The sequence below is a fragment of the Ixodes scapularis genome, unplaced genomic scaffold (assembly GCF_016920785.2).
Source record: "Ixodes scapularis isolate PalLabHiFi unplaced genomic scaffold, ASM1692078v2 PGA_scaffold7__128_contigs__length_106722199, whole genome shotgun sequence".
NCBI classification, from domain to species: Eukaryota; Metazoa; Arthropoda; class Arachnida; order Ixodida; family Ixodidae; genus Ixodes; species Ixodes scapularis.
Window position 1 is genome coordinate 14,328,633 of NW_024609882.1, and position 19,222 is coordinate 14,347,854.

General features: G+C 43.2%; 1 protein-coding gene across 1 annotated transcript; it reads left to right on the top strand.

Annotated features, from left to right (window-relative positions):
- Nucleotides 1–12,559: 12,559 nt before the first annotated feature.
- LOC8052043 (muscle LIM protein 1) lies at nucleotides 12,560–17,189 on the top strand. Its single transcript, XM_002434020.4, has 4 exons — nucleotides 12,560–12,923; nucleotides 14,876–14,999; nucleotides 15,507–15,681; nucleotides 16,085–17,189. Exons 2-4 carry the CDS (start codon nucleotides 14,885–14,887, stop codon nucleotides 16,113–16,115), a joined length of 321 nt encoding a protein of 106 aa, XP_002434065.1. The 5' UTR covers nucleotides 12,560–12,923; nucleotides 14,876–14,884; the 3' UTR covers nucleotides 16,116–17,189.
- Nucleotides 17,190–19,222: the final 2,033 nt, after the last annotated feature.

Genomic DNA, 19,222 nt, shown 5'->3' on the forward strand with positions numbered 1-19,222 from the left:
ATTTTCTTAAAAACCATTTTGAATAGTGTTACTTACAGCCAGCGCCAACACAGATTAAAGGGGCACTAAAGTGAATTCTTAGCTTGCAGTTGACGATGGATATTTTTTGTGAGCATCTTGCCAAAAGCACTGATTTCAATCATACGTCTAGGACGGACTTCTATTCTCAAGTTCGTCGTCACAGCGGGAGAACATATCAAATGGGTTCAGCAATATAACATCAACCGTGATGCTGAACACAAGTAAGCTAGTTTTCTAATATTGATTGAAAGGTCAAGGAGTTAACAGACATTTCAAAAAATTACGCAATCATCAAGAAGCATGTTGTGTTTGTAGGTACACGCGCTCTGCATGCTGCCGTCTGGAGCGGTAATTTTGAAACCAAAAGTTTTAAGCAAATGGCACGTTGCCCGCGCGTCCATCAGTGTGTGCACGTCAGACCGCACTGGTGCACGTCGCGTCGAATTACACTGTAGCATGCTCCTTGGGCTTGGATAATTTCGAAAAAACATCTATACTTCGTTTCACGTTATCTGCGAGCGAAGCCAAAGGTACAAGTACAAGCAGGCTGCCTTGAATAATGCTTGCAATCCACAGGCACACGTGCGAAACAGGAACACTCAGAGCGCTGGGCTCGCCTTTCTAGCTTTGACTTCGCTCGCGCATAAGGCGATACGAAATATATTTGCAACTTGTGGACGGCCTTGAGACACATGACTGAGGTGTTTGAAGCATGGTAGGCTTAGGGTTCCTAGGTAGGCTTTGCTTCCTTATATTTTTCCGGCCTAAAAAGAACGCACGCGAAATATAAAAGTACCACGAGACAACGCGCCCTCGTGCCGCGATTGGTGGGCGCGTTGTCACGTGGTCGAGCGTCCGACACTCCTTCGCTAGAATAATCTAGTGTGGGTTCGCGTATAGTACCAGCTGAGGTGAATACAGCACTGACTCTACAATAGTAGGTAACACTTCCCCCCAAACCTCGCTTCTCTCCGACCGATAGGCTTCTACGCCTGTGACGCGTGATGAAGCGTTTTGTTCCAAAATGCGGTCGCTGGGTAAAAAGATGAAAGGGTGTGAGGGGGAACGAGCTATAAGAGAGGAGGTTAAGATAGCGGTGGACCGACGCACCGGCGTTTCAGAGTCCATTCAAGGTTGATACGCCACGTGGCGTGAAAGTCAGGAACTAGGCCAGCATGTCCCGGAAAGCTGGCCACGCGTAAGCTCAGGTGTGATGCTGTGCCAACAATATTAAACTACGTCCATCCACTCCTCGCCCAAATCGGATCAATCAATTTGATTATGCAGCGAAACCAAAACCAACAGCTAGACCACCTGGAAACTGTACCAGAAGTTGTATTTAGCAGGCGTGCAGCCAAATTCTGTTTGACCCGCATGTGAAAATAGACCGTGGCTACGATTCACGAAGCTCGTCCAGGTCAAGTGACGACATGCATTTGAACGATTCGGCCTTTTCCTTCGACCCGCGGGCATCGCCTCTGAGGGAACGACCGGCAGCCTCATCAGCGATCCAGTGGATCCGCCCAAATGTGTACCCAGATGTCGCTTCGTGTACCTAGTTGCCGCTTCAGAAGGGAAATCTGCATCCTTTGCTTTGCAAGCGCTTCTTGGTCGATCGGCGGCCGTCGCAGTTGTGTTTGCGCGAAACGGCCTACGTTTGCTCGAAGCTTATGGCTGTTTTCGAGTAATATCCTGCTAAAAGGCGTGACTTTTCTGTCACATGCTTATGAACCGCATTAAAAGAACCGTATTTCAGTAGGGTACTGCCTAGGAGACCATATAATTCAAAACAAAATACAAGACATCCATCGACCAACACTTGTTATCCCCCGACCATCTGACAAACCTTTGCGTTTTGTGACGTCACGCAGCAGCTACGGATATCGGCCATTGACACTGGCGAAATTTGGGGTGCAGTTTTGTACATACGCTCATGAAAGGTTTAATTAATAACGGGAGATCATATATCAAAATAAAAGTGACGTTTGTTTACATGAAGGCTGCCTCGACGTAACGAGCGCAAAAACTTAAGTACTTCCGGTTTCGACCGGACAATCCCTTTAAAGAGTGACCGGACGCCTTAAGTTGTCCAGGACAGTCCGGTTTTAGAGGTCCATTCCAGTCGTCCCGCCATTTTGCCTCAACGAAGCCACATGTCCCGTTTTCGTGCGAACGTAATTGAAAAATCAGTGTACAAGAAGAGTGAGAAAAAAAGAAAAAAAAAAGGTGTTAAAAACAACAACAACAACAACAACAAAACAAAAAATGAGTGTCTGTTTATAAACAAATAATTTTATGAAAAAAAACAGCATAATATAGAAATGTAACCTCTGGAACAGTACACTTTTGTGGGAGTTGGACGAGGGTGTAGACGTAGATTCGATGAAAGTATCTACGTCTATACACCCAAGAAAAGTGTGGGACGAGGACTAGACATGTACATGTATTCCTCATTTTCTTTAGTTCTTTTGTTTAGCTTTTATTAGTAAATTTTTGAGCTCTTACTATGGTTTATACGGCTACATGGCCAATACGTTTCGTTCGCGTAGACGTGCGCACGAAAGACGTTCCACGTGACTAAATTCGACATGCTTCGGCTGGCAACGTTGAATCATTGTTTAAAAATGAAGAAAGGCACTTGTGTTTTCAAAAAATAAAAGAAACATGCGCGATTTTTCGTTGAAAAGGGTAGTAGGAGGGCTCTTCTTTCTGAAATTATGCTTTCTAAAGAGAGTCCCTCGAAAGCACAAGGGTGTTTTCCACGCACGCTTTTGCGGCCAATTTTTTTTTATTAAAAGATGTTTCCGTACCATTTTTGGAATGAAAGAGCACCGACTACAAGCTTGGCGGATTTTTTATTTTTTATTTTCAAGGTATTGATCATTGAAGCGGCTGAGGCGAAAACTGACGTTTTTTTCCCCCTGTCAGGGATCGCACGTTTGACCTCTCGGGATTTCGTCCCTTCCCAAACTACTTCACTAGGGTTCTTCTGTGACACTTATGAAATTGGTTTAATTGTGCCTAATGAACCAAAATAAATCTTATAATTTCGAATAAAGTTTTTAAAGATGTTGAACTGTGTTCCTTCGATGATTTTTGGCGAGCCTTTTTAAGTGCAACCTGAGTAAGATGTTTTAATGACCTTGACATCATCAAAGATGTAATCTTTTTTTTTTCCACCGCGTAGGGGGCAGAGATAAATGGGCGGTGCCTGACAAAGCCTCTGCCACCTAAAGTTCAGCAGCTTAACATAGTTACATAATAGCGACAAAGCATTACATGACAATTATACGAAACAAGTCCAAGTAAAAAGGGAAAATAAACACCAGTACATTAATTTGGTAAACAAATGCCACAAATAAACGTCAGGAAATGTTGGTTGTGTTACAACTAAAAAAGCAGGACGAAAAACCTAAAATCTAGATTACAATCAAAGATAACCTGTGAATAACAATGACAACAGCCCATGGAGATGACATTCACAAGAAAGGCAATAAAAACGATATAAACAATTATACACCTGTTTAAATTCTTTCTGTTTTTTCTAAAGTCCTAAAAAAGTAACCTATAACCGCTTTATCAAATTTATAGTTAAGCGCAGTATTATTACAGAGTCCCAGTTCGGATTTAGGAAAAAGCGTTCCACGGAACTAGCTTTGCTGGAACAAAAAGGAATTAATTTTGCGCAACTTTGAAGACAAGAATGTGGTACTGTTCATATTTACCGATTTCACTAGAGCGTTTGATTATATTACCAGTGATTCGCTTCTTCAGAAATTCGAAATTTATGGCAGGAGAGAACATACAGAACTTCTCCTCAAGTCAGCTTTAAGTCCCCGTCATCCCTATGTTAATATTCACGGTCACATCTTGGATACGAAAGCGATAAAATCTGGAGTACCCCTTGGAAGCATATTGGGACAGTTGCTTTTTAATATTTATATTAATAAAATGGTTAAGATCGCGCCGCCAGTTAAATTTATCATTTATGCTCCCGACACAAGTATATCTTTTGGGGCCCAAATTGCAAACATATTTCACGTAGAGCAAATGACACTATACGACGCATAGAAACTTGACGTAGGTCAAATAATCTGAAGAGTAATGAGGAGAAAAACCAAAGCTATCCTTTTTAGCCCCAAGAATAAAAATTCTGACATTCCAAATAATATCATTTTAGACACCTCCCCTATCAAAGTGGTCAGCGCGTTTAAAATTTTGGGAGTTGTATTTTCAGAGCACATGCCATGGACTGAAAACATGCCCTACAGTATTTCCAAACTCGCTTCTATCACATAGACATCGCCTTATTTTTCATTTTTCCACCGAGTGTAAAATTGCTTTTATACAGCCCACTTTTGTTTACCTCATTTGAATTCTTGCCACTTATAGTTAGAGGAACAACTACAAAAGAGTATTTTTATTACACAAAAGAGTGCTAGGATTGTGTGTAACATGCCTTATGAGTTTCATACTCATCAGCTTTTTGAACAGCTAGAGGTATGAAATATATTTAAACATTTTGGTTACAGACTTAGTATAAAGTATAAACAGGAGCAACACGAGAGAAATAGATTTTGTTATCTTTAGCATCAATAAGAGTAAAAGTTCCAACATACCCACCTGTCACACAGACTTCGGTGCAGCAGAAATTTTGCGGATCCCAGCGGATCCCAGCGGTGTGTTTGCCTAGTCCTTTCTTTCGTGTCCTTGTACTTCCGTGTTCAGACAACAAAACGGATCTCGCCAACTTTACTAAACATACTTATATGTATTCAAATATAGATACAAGATTATGTAGCATTCGTGAACTTCGGAATTATTTTCTTTCAAAATACAGAGTTATAGCGTCGTTTTCTGTTCCGCTTATGTATCATTGCATTACTGAATTACTGTTCTTTAACTGGTATTACCGCTCTTGAAATTTGTCATGTATATTGTGTTATTATAAGCATTATATAATTTCTGGTAAATGTAATCTTTGCAACTGCTATGTGTTTGTAAGGGGGCTGAGGACTCGTCAAGCTAATCGAACAGCTTGTTTCTTCAGCTCCCACCCTAGTTGTTTATGGTAAATAAAGCGTATTGTTATTACAATAAGGGATATTCACTGGGCGCCATATTTGAGGGCGATGATTGGAGCGCACGCTAAGAACGAGCTTACATTGATAGCCTGCTAAGACCGCCAATGTTGATGGTGCGGAATGCAAGTTACAAAAGAGCTGCAGAAGCTCGCCCTCAGCACGCGCTCAGCAGCCGCGCACGCAGCTATAGACCTTTCCAAGAAAGAGCGAATGGCCGGTGCCATTTCCAGTGTTCGTGCGTATGGCGCGTGCTTTGCTCGTTTTCCGGAGCGACGCACACGCGCGTGCTGAGCTGTGGAGATTGCACTCTGAGCTGTGGATTTGTAAACATTGGAAAGGTCTATAGTCGCCACTGAATACTCCCTATAAAAACTTCATGCCGCAGCGTGGCGGAGTTTGCAAAGCACGCGACTGCCACTCGGAGGGTTCGAGCCGCGCCCGGTCAAGATTTATCTTCTATGAATTCTCTTGGAAAGTTCCCGTCAATTCTCGGCCCTCATCGAGTGTTTTAGTTCAGAAGATTCCTCAAATTACCACCTATACAAAAAAAAAAATACAGCGGTAATTTGCTGTTTCATACAGTCGTCCTAGGATGTCCTAAGAGGCACACATTTGTCTCATTTGTGTTTCACTTATTTGGTCTACCATTTTTTATTCCTGAATATACTTCTTTTGAAATTGACTAAGAAATATAGTGACTATGTTCTTGGTGCAATACACTAGCCAGATAAAGATGTAATTTAAACGCCATTCGAAAACCTTCTGCAATCATTAAGAAAAAGTTTGATAAAAATCAGTGTTGAAATCCGCTTTATTGAGAGATTTAGTTGTCTGAAATGTTAACACTTGTCGGCCATAGTCGGTTTTATGGCTGGTATCCTTCGCTTTGGGTTTCTATTCGGGTATGCACTCAGGCTGTCTGTTGGACTTGCGTAGAGTATATTTTTATGTACCCATTCGAAAAGTTTGATATTGTATACTTGGTCTGCTTAATTAAGCATACTATTTTTAATGAAGAGTGACTGTGTCCTTAAATTTCTGGTATCTCCTTTATAATTTTCACATACCCGTAAGATTTACTTCCGCAAAGTTAGCATATTATAATTCGGAGCTAGCTGTCGTCGTTCTTCAGACAAAAATTCCGTAACGAATTTTGGAGTAAAGTAAAGAATGATATATTGTGCGTTTTCACCAGGGAAGTATCGCATTAAGCATCCTATAAATGCTTCCTGTTACCCGGGATAAATCAGCCTTTAGTTTGTTAACATGACAACCCCCTGAAATGTCCTCAGCTGACCATACAGTCAAAATGTTTGTCCTGCAACTCGCTCGAAAATTTTGCCTTCGAATGTTATAAATTAGACTGTAGTCTCGCATATCTACTGGTTTAGAAATTATCTACTTAGCTTTACTTGTATTTAAAGGCGGACGATTTATTTGCTAAATGTTTGTTAAGTTTAAACCAAATATTTATTAACCAACTTTTTTACGTCCTTTATCGCCAGACTAGCAAATAACATATGACATTTACAAAAATAAGTTTGTTTTATCCATTTGATTAAATGAATGTTTCGAAAATCTAGCAAATTCCAAACAGATTTTCTCAAAAACTCATTATTTGCTTGATTCATGTCTTACTAGTAGCAAGCTAGTGCTATTCTGGCCAAAATTGTGGCGTGGATATTGTGAACTACCGCTTATAAATACTTGATTTCACACGTAAAGCTAAAAAGAAGTGAAATTGTGCGTAAAGCGGAGTAAGTCATTTTAGTCTGCAACACAAGCTTGCCGTTTTAAAGCGCGCATTTAGCAATATTACTTAAATCTTTAATTGCAGTCATACCAACAAAATGCTATATATAACGTTCATATTCGATAATAAACCACTACTTTGCTACATTGCTACTGTTAAAAAATGAAGCAAATGAAAGTGCAGATTTTAAGCATATCAATCCCGATTTTGCTGAATTTTCGAAACATTCGTCATTCAAATGTATGGAAGAAAATTTATCTTGTACGTATAATGGTTCATATGTATTCAATGAAAGGACGTAAATTTGAGCTCTCTGGGGATGTTAATGTCCTTAAAATATCTTAAATAGGTCACACGTAAGAACTTTTTGAACTTTGCCTAAAATCAACAACGGAGCACAGTTTTACATTTTCAAAACAATTATTTCAAAATATAAGTTTTTTTTATTCATAAATCATAATAAAATCAATTTCGAGAGTGTCACAAACGAGTCTTTGTGCGTTAGAAGTGACAAGACAGCGAACGCGCAAACATGCCATGCCCGACAGGTGGGAGAAACGTCAGTTTTTGCGTCGGCCGCTTGAAAAATCAAAAACACACAAAAAAATAAAAATAAATAAAAAAAAAAACAGAAATTTTGCCGAGCTTGCCGTTTGCGCTTTCATTCCTTTCATGAAAGCTCCCAAAAAATGTATTTTTTAGTAAAACAAAAATTATCCCAAAACCGTGCTTGAATTGAGACGCGCCCTTTTGTTCACTTTCACTTTTTAGTTGTTTTTTTTTTCTATTTTTTTTTTAACTTTGTACCAGTTGCGTCGTTTTCCACCCTCGCTTCCATTTGATACTGATGGTGCAAGCGAGACCTCGTCGCTGCCCGGGGTAGCAGGAGCGAATGTTTCTCCCTCCGGAAGAGCTTGTGTCAATAAACAGGGGTTCAGGCGGGCTGCTGTCGCCGACCTGGCGACGGGCGAGACAAGCCAGAGGCCACAAAGGCGTCTCTTCACAGGACACGACTTCGCAGTCAGAAGGCACTTTGACAAACTCTTCGGTCGCTTTCTCCGTTGCTAGCGCGCGACAAAGTCCCTCGAGAAGTCCGGGGCACAACTTCTACGCCGACGGAGAACGCGACCTCATTTTGCGGAGGACCAACCAGAACTCTCTACCGAAATAAAAGTAGCCTCTTACCAACGCGAGCGCCAAGGAGGCAAGGGGCATGGTGGAGAGGCCATTAATCCTTAAGGGGAAACTGAAGCGGTTTTGTATTTAAGAAAAAAAAAAAAAACGCTTAAATGGTCTTTATTTAGCCTCTATGGGATCACGAATATGAAAATTATATTTCCCATTGATGCGCCAAGTAGCCACAATGGCGCCTTCAAGATAGCGCTGAAACCCCTCCTTGCCGTCGCGTTCGGTGCAAGGAGGGACTCACGACGTATTACACAGAGATCTGAACATTACAGCGCTATCCGCAAACCTTCCCCGAGCAGTCAAAGAGCGCTGCACGGATTTCTCCACCAGCGGCACGCGCGAGGAAGTTGAAACTTCTGGGTATGACGTGACAGCCCCAGCGGTGTGTTTTTCGGTTTTTCTCTAATCTCGTAATATCCGAATCCACGGGACAAAAATACGCTATAATTCTCCTATAACTCGTTTTTTTTTTTTTTTTTCAAGAACCTCCCAGCTTTCTTTTTAAAGGCGGCTATATAAAACACTTTCTGTTTCACCTAAAAAAAAAAAAAAAAAGAAACCCTTAAGAGGTGTTAGAAAAAGAAAAAGGAGTTAGAGGAGAACTCTAGCGTCTTTTTGTTCTGTGAATTTGAATATCGCGAGCATTTGACCCGAACTTATCAATAGACGCGAGAAAAACCAACAGCTGGGTGTGACTTGACACCCAGAGATTTCAACTGCCTTGCGCGTGCACTCCGTGCGTTCAACGCTTTTCACTGGTCGGGTAAGGCTTGCGGAAAGGCAGGAAATGTTGAGATCTCTGTGCTGTGCGTAGGGTTCCGTCTTTTCTCAGAAATCAGGAAAACTCAGAAGAACGCCCGCCGGTAAAGTTTTAGTCAATTCGGATTTCTCCCACAAACTCCAAACTGTCACGTGAAAATCCACCGCCCCCCCCCCCCCTCCCGCCCCCAGAAAAACAAAGAAAAAAAACTGTATTTTACCATTAAGTTTGATCAGCGCACAGGCTCAATGGCCCTGGGAAAATACCACCACAGTTATCTTCCAAATCTCGGACCATTGTCCGAAAACGCAAAGACATCGTCATCAAACTTGCGGATAAAGGGGGCGCTATTGCGCTTTGGCGCAGAGAAGTCTATCTTGAGGAAGCACACCGTCAACTCGCCGTTCCCGATTTTTATGAACCTCTCGCACCCGACCTCACCACCACTTATCAAAGAGACAATAACGACCACCATCGAACATTCGATCCGTACCAAGGCCTTTCCTCCTCGCATCTCGTCTAATTGTCAAATGCTGAATAACCCCTTTCGCCCGAAATCCACAAAACCGGCAGCCCAGGTCGACCGATAGCCTCCGCTCTCTCTTGTCCCACATTTCCGTTTTCGTAGACTCAATCGTCCAACCCCTGGTTCAGAACTTGCCCCGCTACATCCAAGACACAACGCACGTCCTCCAGCGCCCACATCGCCACACCCCTGATTTCGATACTCTGCCTTTCACCGTAGACATCACTTCTTTATATACTGTAATTCCCCGTCATGATGGCTTACGTGCCCTCCAGCACTTCCTGGACTAACGACCGAATCCCGACACAGCCTCCCACACTACCATCCGCCTTGCCAAAATTGTCCTCTCTCTTAACGCCTTCCCATTTAACAACCGCTTTTACAGACAAAAATCTGGTACCGCCATGGGCTCTAAGATTGGCCCCTCCTTTGCTAGCCTCTCTGTGGGCGTCGTTGAAAAGTCCCTTTTCGGCACACTCCCCCTTCCCCATCCCAACTTTTATGGACGCTATGTCGATATTATTCTCGGATTCGGCACGCCGCACGCGGTCAGTTCTTTCCTTCCACAACTTGAAAAAGCACACCCCTGCCTGAAATTCACATCCTCAGTTTCTACATCTACTACCTTGGTTTCTTGGTTTCACCGAAGCGTGGCTCACATTTGCAGGCCCTACAGTGCGTGGACAAATATGCCCCGTCATTTGTCTTTAAATTTTGTGCATGCACACTCAAGCGGTCATTGTGCGCAGTCCAGTTTGCCCAGCGTAAGACTTTCCGTACGTTAGGGGAATTTCATACATGACCCGCCCGACACACTTGATATATGACTTGGCGTGCTTCGTACCACATCCTCGCTCGTTTCTCCTTTCATAAGCAATTCCAGGGAAAGTTGGCTTTGGCGCTGAAAACACGAGAGGTGCTCCATGCCTGTTCGCAACCTTCTTGAGGTTATACGGCATTTTGTGTATGCACGATACGATATCGGCGTCACTCTCCTGGTCGTGTGCCTTTTACTTTTTGTGAGGATGGCCTTTGCCACATTCGTCAAGACCGTATGATAGAAGCCCGCTGACAATAGTCTAGTCTAGACAATTGGTTATTAAAGCTAGCCTGCATACGATGAGCACACGACTTTCTGACAACTGACTCTACACAGTGAGTTGCGATTCCTCTTTTAACCCCTTCAGAATGCGCAGAGTCATTTAGTAGGAGCTCCTTCTGGGACCGTGGAGCATACATCCAACATACATTTCCCTCGAGTAACTTGAGCAGGACTTTCTGAGAAGGTACTCTAGGCAGAGCGTTGCAATTCCTCTTTGAACCACTTTAGAATGCGCAGTGCCATATGGTCCTAGAAGAAGCTCTTCCTTTTGGGACTGTGGGTCATATATCCAACACACGTGTCCCTCTAGTAACTTGAGGCTCAAGTCTAAAACCTGCAGGCGATCCTGGTTAGGCAGTTCGTGTGTAAAATTCAGTCCTCTACCATGTCGTCTGAAAGCATCCGAAGCTCAGTGCACCCCATCATGATACGTCAGAGATTTTTTTAAAGAAATCAAAACGTCGTCTACATATTTAAAAACTTTAAAACGTTAAAAGTACTTATACAAAGAAATACAAAAAAAAATAGGAAACTCTTATTATGCCCACACAAAAATAGCATAATTGAAACATAATAAATAAAAGAAATATTTTTTAATAAAGCAGGGTTATGGCTCGAATAATTCTTTTTTAAATTTTTTGAAAACGGATAAAAATTCTTTTGTGTCAGTAAATTAAACTTGATACAAGACGATAGCGCACGTATAGGCCTACAGGCATATAGTATTTATTAAGCAAAATGTACGATGAATCCTAAAGTACAAGGTTCCAAATATGTCACCAAAACGTCAAAGATGCGATGTGCGCCATTTTTTTTATGTTCAGCATAAAATATGCCGAAGTGTTTAGTTAAAAAAAAAAAAAGGCCACGTGTCACAGATTTACAAGAAAAAATACTGTGACTGTTATCGTTTCTGCTTATTTATAACAACCGACAGAATTGGGAACAAAGATCAAGCAAACTAACTGCAGCATTTCACCTTGCTCTACTTCAAAAATTTCATTAAAAACAAAACAAATTTCTGGTAAAAATTAAAAAAAAAAATTGTTTCGTTTATTACAAAATTTGGGCTTTAATATATAATTTGTGGGCGCAAATTATTATACCCACCCCGACACGCATGTTTGATTTCAAATGAAACGACTTAAGTTGCTAAAATTTCAATGTAAACATTCATTTCTTAAGATGGCAATCAGTCGCGGTAACTTAAATGCGTTTAATTATCTGCTTACAAATTGGGTTAGTATACTGCCTCTTCCACTGTGTACGGTGACGTCGGGTTTGAAACCCGTATGGTAGGTTCACCACCATGGGATGGCCCATTATTCGGCGTGCAGGTATAGGCCTTTCCCTAGTATAAGTCCAGTGTCCATATCTTCTGATAGGTTCGGGATGGCTTCCCGGGCGAGGAGGACTCTGGGCTGATCCGAGCGCGCCAAGGGCTGATGTCACAGCGGTAACCTTGGAAGGAAAACGCGCGATGAGTCCGGGTGAGGGGTTGATGATGCGTCAGACGCCGACTTTTAACAGTCGTCTATCAATGGCTTATGTGGACAACCCAGAAAGCCGTGTGTGTACTTCCAGGGTTATATCCGAGACCAACTGGACACATTTAGCATTTACACAGAGACTATTCGCAAGGTAGTAGTGCACGTTCTGAAGCTTGAGTACAGGACGGGCAGATCAGGAATTCAAGTGAAGACGAAAGACGGACTTCGTTTATTGGAATCAAGGGAACGCCTCTCACGACGCGGTACGCATACTTGGTGTCTGTTCCCAAAACTTAAGATCGCCGGACGCCCACTGATGAACAGCTCCGTAACACAAGATTGTCCAAGGACGTCCCGATAAATGGTTCGAACGGTCAGCCACCTCAGCAAACTCTCACTCGGCAGCGAAGCTCCCGCGCCGCACTATACTCCGGCGCTCTTGTTTTCTTTTTTCAATGTCACTCTCGACACTCTTCCAAAACCCAGCCAAGAGGCCCAAGGCTAGATGGGCGGAGAAAGAGGACGCAGGGCACTGCACACCACACCAAAACATTGCAACCCCGCGCAACTGAGGAATGCACGAAGCCAAGCTAGACCTGCGAGTGTGCAGAAAAAAAAGAAAAAGTGTTAGCCTTTGGCCAGGGTCCCTCCTGGAAACCTGCCGTCGGCGTAGAGCTCGGGTTGTTCTGAGTCAGAGCCCGGGGTTTCTGTGATGCAAGTCCTCCCCCGTCCGCGGTGGAAAGGGGGGAAATTCGAGCGGCGTCCCCTTGCCCGCCGATGATGTCAGTCCCGCGGAGAAGGAGGGCTCTCCAGGCGAGGGCAGCTCGCGCGACTAGCCCTATATGTCGACGCCGGAGCCTCTGTGTGCCGTGTGCAAAGTGTTAGAAAAATGGACGGGCCGGCCCGGCACCGACCAGACGCTTTCTGAGATCCTCCGAACTCAGGTAGTGCGAACCGACCCGTTCTGTGTTCTTCGAGCAAGCCCGCTCCAAACCAAAGGTAAGCCGCCAGCGACGCTCACAACCCCATGGACTACTACTAACAGCCAGCCAAAAGACCAGACAGCGATAAGAAGCGAACGTCGGAAAGCGAAACAAATTGTAGGCGGACGGGAAACAGACAAACCCTTTGACGTCGAAGGCTAAGTCAACGAACGCCTTGCGCTAAAGGGTAGCAGTGCTCACGAACGCTGTGTAGATATGTTTTGAGCATACATTGCACAAGACCGCGGTGCTAAACTGTTGCCCCTTCGCTGGAAGCCGTTGTCCCAGTGGCGTCCGAAAACGAGGCAGAACGCGAGGTCGCTACGCTGAAGCACCGCCGGTCCGCGTAGAATACTGCAGTGGCTTTGGGAAACAAGCGAGTTGAACCGCTGCCAGACAATGGCAGCAGTTCCGGCTTGAGACACTGAACCAATGCGATGCCAGCAGTAAGTGGCTAGCCCGCTCGTGCTTTGGGACAGGTTAGGTAACCGGTGACAAATTACTAGGGCTTCCACCACCCATTCTTCCTTTTGCTTTTGTAAGTGTGCATACGGCTCACCCAGAAAAGTTACCGAGATGTGGAATGCGTGACCTGGCGCAGCTTTCGGTGGCTTGCAAGGTGCTCTGTGCCAATAGAAAAAAGTCTGCGTGCTCCATTCTGACTCAACGACGTAACTGGCGTTTGTTTTGAGGACTCAAGTGATCCACCAGCTTCAGCTTGCTTACGTTGAATTGCGAACATGTCAAGACGAAGATCAACTCGAAGACATCGCATCCCAGAGGATTACCGTTCGTGCTACTGCTTCGAAAACGCAATCGGATATCTCCAGTGGCGAATTCGCTGGATTCTAATGTCTGTCACCTTACATAAAACTATCTCGTCAACGAAAAAAAAAGAAAAGATTGGCAGCTTTATTGATAACCGTATAAGCGCTCCTGGTGTGTGTGCCTTCTTCTACAGTTCCTCGTGTTTTTATCGCTTTTAATCGTCACAATATTGAGAACCCTAAAACGTTCCGGCCGAAGCTACTTTTACGATTGCGATATTTTGTGGTTAATCTGAAATCACTCGCTCTAACGAGACACCGAGATCGAGATGGCTCGCTAAAATGTGAGGATATTGTTTGCGCACGACCCGTTAAAGCGCAAAGGTATACGGAGGGGGGAGCCATGCCTTGGCGGTCCCAAGATAGCAACGAGTCCAGCTAACGCGCCACAGAAATGGAAGTCTAAAAACATACACAAGAGGAAAACGCAGATGTTGTTGAAGCTCTCCTTTCCACCTCCGCTGCCATGTTTGTGTGCCAGGTCGCGCGATAGAGGGAAAGAGGATTAGAATGTCTGAAGGAGAGGGTCTAGGAGGGAGGGGGAGAGGAGGGTCCACCGAAATAGACAGGCCACCGCGGGGGTGCGGGCGAACCAAGGTGATTGCGCATCTTCTTCACGGCCCAAAACGTTGTCTGCTTTATTTATTCACAATTTTCTTTTAGATAAACACCTTCCTCGAAATACAAGTAGTTTATTTTAATTAATAAAAATAATAAAAGAAACGAACACTAAAAGTTCAAATGCGATATCGTTATTTTGGAAACATGGCACGTGAACTATCTTCATCAAACTCGCTAGCACTTATTGAAAATAAGTCGGGCAACATACATGACTCATTTTTTTAAAATTTAAAGTCAGCTTCATAGGCAAAATCAACTTACAATATCATCCCTACACTCTGGCACTGAGCAATTAAAATAGTTTACAACAACGCCCATAGGCATTACTTGGAGGATCAAGATGTTGAGTCAATGGCCTTTGATGTCATGACGAAACATTCAAAACTAATTTATTTATTTAACTGGCCATTGCCATAGGGGAGCGCACAATTATTTACAAAGCTGTCGAAGTGTAACGGCTGAGATATATTGAGCCTAATTACGAGCCTTATCAACCACCGTCGTGTTTTTGATCTTGCAGACAGTAGCCATGCCTTTCAAGCCCGTTGAACAGGCCAAGTGCCCCAAGTGCGGCAAGTCCGTGTACGCGGCGGAAGAGATGCTAGCAGCAGGTGCCAAGTGGCACAGGACATGCTTCGTGTGCGGTAAGTTTCTGCAATCTGAGATTTATGAGTGCCAGCCGATAGAGAATTGGCTTAAGTCACGAGACTCATAGTCACGTCCTCAAGACACGTCTTAAGAACGTGCCATAAAATGTTCGTGTGTGTTGAGAAATCGTCTCGAGAGTGTGTGATGAGTACAAACCTTTCTTCAAGACGTCTCCTGAAGGTGTATTCTGTGGACGTACGTGTTTTCAGGACGTGTCCTGAACGCTCCTTCTTATGACGTCTTCTTATGACAGACGTGTCTCCAAGACATGCCTTGAAGACATCTTCGCATGACGTGTCCTGTGAACGGACTTATCTTGAAGACTTGTTCTGAGGCCGGAGCCTGATGACTCGTCTTAAAAACGTGTCCTGAGGCCCAGCCTGATGACGTGTCTTAAAGACCTGTCTGAAGTAGCGGCCTAATGACCGGTCTTGAATACGTGCCTTCAAGACGTCCCCTGAAATTCCTGCATGAATTTAAGTATGTCCTTTTTTGGTCCCCAGGACTGTGTCACAAGAGGCTGGACAGCACCAACGCCACCGAGCACGGCGGTGAACTCTTCTGCAAGCAGTGCTACGGCAGGAAGTTCGGCCCCAAGGGATACGGCTTCGGCGGCGGCGCCGGATGCCTCTCCATGGACAAGGGCGAGCACCTCGGCAACACCGAGTGCGCCATGTCGTAAGTATTGCACCATCTGTCTATAGAACCAGCAAGTCCACAATTTACCGCGTGGTTTGAATCTCACTAGCTCCAAGCATTCTCACACAGCTCCTTCAGCATTAGTCTTCGGCAGACGGCAAGCTTAGCTCCACTGTACTTTTCCACTTAAAAATATGCAGGACACGGTAGAACTACGAAACCATAATGCTGTAAGCGTTTACCTCGAAATTTACAAGTAAAAAATAAAAAAAATTCTGACATCACTGATCTCTGCAAGATAATGTCCACGCGACATACACTCATAATAAATATTGAAGTCAGAAATGAACACCTATACACTATCGCAATGAAAAACATTGTGCGGCGCATAGCTTGTTCTTAAACGAGAATTAATTTCTGTCTTTGGTTTGCCTTTCCACAGCAACAAGCCACACGACCCCACCTACGGCTAAACACACGGTGTCGGTTCCACACTCCTCGAAAAAAACCAGTGATGCACTTTTGTAGGACTTTTTTTTTCTTCTTTCCACCATCGTCATGCACCACCCGTGGCCGACGAAGAAGGGCGACGAGTGAAGATACGTAAGGATTCTTGCTCTCGCCACGTCTTCCGACGTTGCGTCTCATCCAGAAACAGAATGTCTACAACAAATTCCCCTTCAGCCGGAGAGGAGGATTCAGCTTTCCAAGACCTTTTCCACGGCATGGTCCGCCACGACAACCAAGAACCCGTTCTGCCCTTGGTCATGTGGTTCTATGTTCCGGGAAACGAACTGAGTTCCTCGTCTTGGACTAATCGGCCTTAACCGCGAAAGCGCAAAGTGAATAAGACGAACGAACAACCCCTCAGACGCAATTTCCGATATTGTGTTCCTTAACATTCTTTTGTCGTCACTCAGATTATTACTATTATTATTATTTGACAACGAAAAGCCACTTCGTTCACGAGAATAGTCTCAAGACCCAAGCAAGCTTTTCGTTTATTGAATTGTTTTTACAACTTCGTCGCTTCTCGTTTTTTTTTTTTTTTTTTAATATCGGTTTCCTCTTTTGCTAACGTTGAAATGAACGAGAGCTAAAGCGACAAGTGAAGAGTTTTTATCTAGTCTAAGCGGCTGAGTTGGAGCCATGCGTGACTGCTGCGAAGTGTGTCGTACCTGCTTCTGAAAAAAACCGCCTTTGAAACGTTGGAAAAATGCTGATGCTATCGGCGACATTTTTTTTTCTTTCATCGCGATCTTCAAGGTGGACGATCAGCAGCAGGCGCAACGCATGGGGCCTGGCGCTCTTCAACTTGCTTTGCATAATATTTACGCGATTTCGTTGTTTTCTTTGTGTTGAAACGAACAAAACGGGCAAGAAAAAAAAAAAAAAAAGACGAAGATCAAGTCTCACCTATTTACAGTGTAAAAAGAGGTGAAGTTGTTACAATTGATGTTGTTGAGAGCGAGTGTTCTATGAAGAAAGCGTAATCAATTTTGTTTTGGCGATTTGAGTCTAAATAAAATGCGCACTATTCAAAATTATATCACGTTGTCGACTCACCCTTTCTTCGTTGCCTGTCTCTTCCATTGCTTTCTTTTGTATCTTGCTGTTATTTCAATTTTAGAATACCAAACTTAAAGCGAGTTTGTCATCTGATATTATGACCATGTTAAATATATTCGAAACAAGTTATTTTCACTTAACGCACCACCTCGTAGAAAAAAAGATCACCAGAGCTTTTCGTATCATTCACAGAATATACTACATACGAGATATTTTCTTTTAAGACACCCTTTTCGGTTTCATCAGCACAGCATTAATTCACTGCCCCATAAAAGCTCGAAGCTTCCAAAGTTGAAGCTCACTTCATCCGTACCGACATTCCCTGTATGCAGTATGCACACATGGCCGTCCGCAGAACTTTTCCCAGGGGGGTTCCCACTCTTCCTTGTCGAGTTCTTCATCCCCACACTGAAATGGGCGATACAAGCACTTTTGTACTTTCAATAAATACCACTTAGAATTATCTCTTGACATTCGTAACTTACAAACAACGCGGTTTCTTGCTTCTCCGCGCAATAACAGTCGCAAAAAAAAAAAATCGATAAAAACGAGCAGCTTTCACCTCCTCAACTCGCAGCCAAAACAAGAGGCCACGTGACCTGGAGCCGATTATATACCGACAATGTTTATCCTAGCCACGCGCTGCGTTTGGCAAAGCGCAGGTGCGCATGGTAGTGTCACTGAATACTGTGCCAGAGTTTTCACTGCTTTGCGACAGAAAGACTCAGTCTACCCGAGCATGTTTTGATTTGCTGCGACTTGACTGGACGGCAGGAGTCAAGTGGCACGTGTGCGGTCACTATTATCACCTTCGAATCGTCGCCATGAGCCGCCATTTTCTGGAAGCGTCTGCTGCAAAACTTCGGATCGTTTCTTCTTGGCCACTTAGCGCCGTGACGCCAGACATGTACAAGTTACTCAAAAAAAGTAATTAAGTTAAGTTACTGAGTATTGACGTCAAAAGTAATTTGAGCAGAGTAGAAGTTACTCAAATACAAAGTAATTGAGGAAATTACTAATTACCGTATAAAAGTAGCGAACTACTTTTGAAGTTACTTTGAAGTTACTTTTATATGTTTTTTATGGTAAAAAGAAAGTACAAAGGTTTTGATCCGTTAGCGAAATTGTGCTAGCCAAATATGAATCGGCTTGTTTTTTTCACAGAAATGCTTTAATAGCTGATTCTGCTTCTGCGTGCCCTATTGTTTTGTACTTTCCTTTTTGTTTGGTTAATGATGTACTGCGAATGTGTCATTTGTACTTTGGGCTTAGCACCGTCTGAGATAGATTTTTTAGTCAGTGTTTGCTTGTTTACAGCGTTGCATAGAGTACCTCTAAAAAGGACTTGAAGTAAAGTACAAACTAAATGAGGGGTTATGTACTTTAAGTAAAGTAGTAAGTACACCATGTGCAATGTACTTGAAGTAACGTATATAAACACTATAAATTTCACGGTAAAGTGCAAGCACTTTTAACACAATCTTTCATTGTGCCCTTTCATTCCCTATATTGTGTTTTTTTAACTGATATGAATTTCATCAGGAGTAATCGGAGGCGAATCAGTTTTTTACAGAAATGGCAGCAAATATTGTATAAGGTCAAGTCGCCGCAGAGTAGTTGTTTTACTCTCGCTGACGAGCTATTTGACACAATCAACTTATACGGCACTTATTTCTATCGGTCTTACAGCCGCCATTACTTCACTCAGAGAAATGACCAGATGACGTCTCGAAAGAGCGCGTTTTCACACGGCGATACCGCCTTTTTTTTTTTTGTTCAAAATTAGAGGAATGTACATTGAAGTTGGTAGCCCTACTTACCTCGAAAAATAGAAGTGCATGCTCAGAAAATTTATTTCAAGTAAAGTACAATTTTTCTAAACAGTAGTACTTTAAGTACCATGTACATAGAGTACTTTCCAACACTGCTTGTTTATTATTTTTTATATAAAAATGGTGGGGGAATTACTACAAGTTTCTCGAACAATCTTTGAAGATCTCCATATTTTGAG

Bases quoted from the DNA above. Each gene is read 5' to 3' on its own strand.
- LOC8052043 (XM_002434020.4), top strand. From the start codon at position 14,885: ATGCCTTTCAAGCCCGTTGAACAGGCCAAGTGCCCCAAGTGCGGCAAG. The intron at 15,000-15,506 runs GTAAGTTTCTGC...TTTGGTCCCCAG, and splicing joins CAGGACATGCTTCGTGTGCG to GACTGTGTCACAAGAGGCTG. The intron at 15,682-16,084 runs GTAAGTATTGCA...GCCTTTCCACAG, and splicing joins AACACCGAGTGCGCCATGTC to CAACAAGCCACACGACCCCA.